This window comes from Pezoporus wallicus, unplaced genomic scaffold (genome assembly GCF_028554395.1).
Source record: "Pezoporus wallicus isolate ANWC-B61680 ecotype Strahan unplaced genomic scaffold, APGP_CSIRO_Pwel_v1 scaffold_7107, whole genome shotgun sequence".
Classification (NCBI taxonomy): Eukaryota; Metazoa; Chordata; class Aves; order Psittaciformes; family Psittacidae; genus Pezoporus; species Pezoporus wallicus.
Genome location: NW_026642114.1, coordinates 3,364,984 through 3,370,615, shown reverse-complemented (window position 1 = coordinate 3,370,615; position 5,632 = coordinate 3,364,984). Strand labels below are relative to the sequence as shown.

General features: G+C 46.3%; 1 protein-coding gene across 1 annotated transcript; it reads right to left on the bottom strand.

Annotated features, from left to right (window-relative positions):
• Positions 1–2,923, bottom strand: MRPS14 (mitochondrial ribosomal protein S14). The gene is made up of 3 exons (XM_057427119.1): positions 2,868–2,923; positions 2,368–2,526; positions 1–420 (listed from the first exon to the last, which is right to left on the bottom strand). The coding sequence occupies exons 1-3, from the start codon at positions 2,910–2,912 to the stop codon at positions 238–240; spliced, it is 387 nt and encodes a 128-aa protein (XP_057283102.1). The 5' UTR covers positions 2,913–2,923; the 3' UTR covers positions 1–237.
• Positions 2,924–5,632: the final 2,709 nt, after the last annotated feature.

Genomic DNA, 5,632 nt, shown 5'->3' with positions numbered 1-5,632 from the left:
CCCCCCCCCAATAAAACTGCCTCATACAGACAAGTTTAATGTGGTTATACTGTTTTTTGTCAACTCATACCAGCTGCAATCCAGTGAGTTTAAGGCATCAGCATGGCTTTTCATCCTGCCTTTATCAGTTTGATACTGGTGCTGGGCTCTTGGACAGGACAGTCTTGCTTTAACTAACTCAAACACAGACTGAACTTGCTTTGTGTTTTCAGCCTGAATGCATATCCATGCGGTGATCTACCACATGGCCCTCTGTATCCCAGACATCTCACCATGGTCAGCAAAGTGGCGGAAAACTATTCTGCTGAGCCTCCAGCGCCGCTTCACCCCCCGAGGGCGGGATGTCAGGACACACCTATTGTGGATCCTCGAAGGGCAGCTGTCCCGGGGCAGGTCAGCAATCTCTTTATCAGCCACTTCCTAAAACAGAAGACCACACCACACAGTTACTTGTATTTACCAAGAGTTTGAGGGGGCTTATTGTCAGACCTCAAAATCTAGCTGTAGAGTAGGTACTGCCACAAGCTGCTCTACTACCTCATGAGTATGCTTACCTGCCTTCACCCCTTCTTTCTGGGCATCCTAGGGGCAAATGTAACATGATTCACAAAGAGACCCCAAAGTTAACTTTATTACACAAACCGAACAGCCTGAAGCCAGTGATTATAGTTAGTCAAAATCCACTTGGCTTTCTCCTTATTGCATGGTGGGCTAATCCTTTAATATGGGCTGTATTTAAATACACGTTGCTTATTAATTGCCTTCTTAGGTAACATGCTTTGATGTATACAAGATCCCTTTTACTGACACCAAGAGTTGCAGCCAGAGGAGGACAAATCCAGGTGTCTCTCAGACACTTGTCTCCCTTTGACCCTTACTGTCTCTTCTAATGAGAAGGCTTAAGATAGGTCTTTCTACATATAACTGAAGAGCTCACCAGTTTTCAGGAAACACCATGTAGCAGCAGCGTCAGAAAAGGTGAGCTCAGCAAGGAAATGTAGCCTAAATGAAGTTGCTTGAGGCTGGATATGCATCCCTAACTGCAGCATTCTTAATATGCTATTTTCTGAAGGACAGAAGGGCTCAAAGAAGCCCATGTTCAGTCACAGTGGGAAGTAAAAGGAAGGCCTGAGGCTCGACTACAAACACTCCTATTATACTCCAGGAGAAAAGCAAGCGTAAGGGCTGTCTTCCAAAAGGATGTTTGCCTTCAAAGGGCAGCATCATGACTTTCAACTTTAATAACAGCAAGGTCAGGAGGACTGCTTGTCTTCAGAACATATTTCAGTTACTGGTTTTATCCAGTTGTGTATCTTACCTATGTATATAGGTCTAATTTTATGTGCCCCTAGTACAGCCAAACATTTGCAGTACTTTATCTACCTATGTAATTCCTAGGATTTTTTTTTTTTTTTTCAGAAAGTAACCTCTGCTTTCAGAGAAAGCTCATTACTTACTTTTAAAGTCTTTAAGTATGGAGCCTAAATGACTTTTTGTAGGGGAGATAGAAGTTACTTTCCTGGAGTCTTCTAGCTGCTGCTATAACTTAGTGACTTCAAATCGTGACAAAAGCAGCTGAGGAATAGCAAAAGCAAGGCCAGCTGCAATCTGGTTTTGTTCTGTAAGGACATCCACATAGACTAGGCTTGCCAAGACAATAGTAAAGTCAATATATAAAAGCAGATCCATATACTTTCTCTCCAAGGATGTTTAAGCACGTAAGGACCTCCCCACAATTAGGTATGACCAGATCAAATATGTACAGGAATATTTCTGATACAAATGTTTTTAATGATTAGTAAGGAAGGCTGTGAGCTGGGCAAGTAGGTGCATTTTTAAGAACAGCTCTAGTGCCCAAATCTGATGCAGCTCTTGCATGCTTGTAGCTCAGGCAAGAAATAAAATTAAGTACTTCTAATTGAACAAACTGGTGCTTTTGACTGGATCAGGCTCCTAGGATTTTAAAGAAAAAAAAAAATGTTTATTTGGGAAGTTCTACAAGTAATCATATAATATCCCGTATTAGCAGAAATAAGGAAAACAGCTTTCTGAATGCATTGTAGTGCAGCTGGGGGAGGGGGAAGGAAGATACTTCATCACATGTAGTGTTACATATACTGCTTACAAGAGAAGCACTGGTTTAAAAAACCCAAACCAGCAACCCAACACACACAGCCGCTAGTCAGGCGAATACCCTGTTGTAAACACTCCCAAAAGGTTCTGCAGACGCTGGGTGCTAGCGGCAGCTATGCAATGTGACATGGTCCTGGGCCAGTGACTGGGAATAGCAAACGTCCGTGACCTGGCACGGCCTCTCGGGTCTGTAACGCGGCCGCCGCAGCAAGGCCCGGGGGGGCTGCGCGGTACCTGCAGCTCCTTGGGGAGGAGGGTGTTCTTCCGGATGGCGTTGATCCGCAGCCTCTCGTCCGCGTACTCGTACGCCAGCTTCCTTCTCTTGACATCCCGCAGCATCCTCCAGTCCACGTAGTAGCTGCGCACTTGGCTAGTGCAGGGCGGGGGGAGAACCTGATTAAAAGAATGAAGCCTGCAATAACACCCGCCTGCGGCACACTTTGCCCGACCCAAGTATGAATTGTTTCCACAAACGTCTCTTTGTCAGATTTCTTCAAACTAATTCCTTGCTCCTGCCCACTAAGTGTAACGTGTGATCCCGCTCAGCTCACAGAAGCCAGCAAGGAATTCATGACACCCGGGGCACGAATAACCCGCAGCTGCACCCACACCCGCGTTGTTCCCGCCGGTCTAACAAGACCCGCAGTCCCCCGCAGCCCCTCGCCGTCCCTGCCCGCTCGCCGTCCCGGCCGCGGTCGCGAAGGGGAGCAGGGCCGGGAGTGACCCGTTCTGACCTGCCGAGCGGCCCGCAGCACCCAGCACAGCGAGGACGCCGCCATCTTCTCGGAGAGCGGCAGCGGGGTCGCGCATGCGCTGAGACACCGCGTAGGTGAGGCGGGTGGGTAGGGCTGCCGGTGAGGGGTCCAGGGCTCTCGGTGCGCCCCCTGCGGGCGCGTAGCGGTACCTGCCCCGCCGGGCTGGGCTTTGGTCTCCGCGATCGCCCTTGTGCAGTGACTCTATTTCCGGTGCCTTTGCGGGTGGGAGAATCCAAACCCCGTTAGAGGGCAGTGTTGCGTACCCCAGTGCTGATGACAAGCCTCGTCATTAGAGGGAGCTGGCGACTTCCGCAGAAACCTCAGGATACGGGTCCTAGGCTGGAGAGGAAAGTCAGTAAAAATGACAGGGAAAAGAGTCCCACCCGGAAAATGTAATGCAGAGGCATCACACCGCATTCTGGGGTCCCCGCCCAGAAAAGCACATTTATCCTGCTGTGTATGAGGTTATCTGCCAGCTGTCTTCTTCAATGTGGCCTTAGTTTTGTTTCTTAAGAGTTTCTTTGCTTGCTTATCACCTAGCACTATTCCTAAACTTATATCAGCTTTCTGCATTTTTTTCAACTCATGAATTTTGGGTAAGTTTTAGCATTTAAAAACACCACTGAATAATCAATGCTGAACAGTGAAAACTGTGGAAAATTCTTCAGTTGCTCTAAGCTGCCCTGAAACTTTCCTGTTTTACCAACTAGGACTCCACTCAGGCAGTGTTTCAAATAAGTCTATGTCCTGCTTTCAGGGAGAACATCCATTAAGTTTTATCTGTTGAACAAATAATTTCAATTACATTTTCTGTTCATGTCACCTTGTTACCTACACCCCAAAAGTCCAGCGAGAAGCTGGATTCTCTCTCAGTTTCTCATGCTGCTTTTTGTCTGTGTGCCTGGCATTTTACTTCAATGCCTGGTATATTATACTGGTTCTGAGGTATACAGGTGTAATCTGGAAGAAGGAGCCAGACTGGCAGGCTAATGCAGTCAAATTTTGTTATCCATGCTGGAGTCAGCAGCAACAGGTTCCACACTAACTTACCCACATAGGCTGTTGGGGCAGGTGATGGTGATCAGTGCAAAGAAGCCATTTTTGGTGTTGATGAAGTGGTTAATTCTCCAGAGCCTCTTCAGTTTCTGGCTGCCTTGCCAACCCAGGTGTTAGCTGTTCTGATGGTTTTTGTTCTGTGGATGTGCCAGGCTGAAACCACTAATACCTGTTACACAGAGCATTAAACAGGCATAGAGGGATAGCTACATTCAGATTTTCTTGCTTTGGATGGGTCTCATGAGCCCCAGAGAGGTGAGATGCTTGTCACTGGCCTTGTTTCCCATCTCTCTGTGCTCTCTTCATACTCTGAGAAGCTGAAAGACTGCTTTTAAACTTGCATGAGAGAAACTGCAGCAACAGCCAAGTCTCAGTCTGTGGGCTGCAATCCTTCTGTGAGCATCCAGTTCAAAACTCAGGCTGTTTGTAGCCATGCTTCCTGGTGATATTGTGCGTTGATGCATGACTGGCTTGGAAGATTTCTGGTGATTGCCAGGAGAGAATTTCAATTTCCTGATGTTATGATCTATAACTTGCTATTTTTTCAGCTTTCCAGCAATCTGGAATTAGCAGGGCAAATAAAGCAGAGAGCCAGATATGATCAAAGGTGATTTGCATGTTAGAGTGTGCATTTTTTTCCTGCAATATTTTGCTCCACTTCCCCTTGGTCTCCCTGTGTTTGTTAGGTGATCCAGCTGAGTGAGGAACTAAAGAGTATGGGAAGGAGAACTATTTCTTCAGCTGGGGCTGAATCTCTGCCTTGCTCAACGGCATCACCTGTGTCACCAGCACTTTCCCAGCTGTGGAGGTGAGACCAGTTGTGCTGCTTTGCAGCACTACCTTTCCCTTTCTGTAATGGGGTTGCCTAGGATAGAGTGTTTGGTACCTGCAGCTTTACAAAATGCAAACTAAGTGAGAAAGCTTGGAGCCCCAGTGTGAGTTTCTGGTATTTGCCGTGCTCAGCACTGTAAGTACACTATTCAACTTCAACCCCCTGTTACAGTGACTGAGGTTGGCAAAGGCTAATGAGGCATGATGACAGCTCTTAGGCTGCTACCATCTTCAGCTCTCTCAGCACAGCTGTGAGGTTGCGGTAAAGAAAAGCAGATGGGAAGAATCTGAGAGAGTTTGTTAGCTGAAAACTGAGCTCAGCAATGCACATGGTTAAAACAATCATGCAGGTACTTTAACAATGCCTACAAAATGTAATTTAAGCTCTCAAGGTTAGGTTTTTTTTGTTTTGTTTGTTTTTTTTTGTTTGTTTGTTTTTTTGTGTGTTTGGTTTTCTTTTTTGTAAGTATTGCACTGGATAAGTGCAGTGTTGTGTTTACTGCTGGTTTTTAAGGTGTTTTATTTTAACTTTCTGTGTTACTCCAGCTGAATTTCACATCATTAGTACTACAAATGTGCTTGTCAATATGTGGGCGTCAGTGATAATTCTGGAATATTTGCAGCCAGATTTGCAGGGCCAGAAAGGCTTTCTGGCTTTTAAGTAGAAACAGAGCATAAAATAAGTAGATGATTTTTCGTGCTAGTGAGAAAGACTGATACTGACTAGGGCAATTGCTCCCAGGGCCAGCCTGCTCCTTAGGTGGTTTGTGGGAGGGAAACACCCCAAGGTCTCTATTGGTTCCTTTCCTCTGGTCAATGGGGACTTAAATTCCCTGCAGGGAGTACTATTGGTTTCC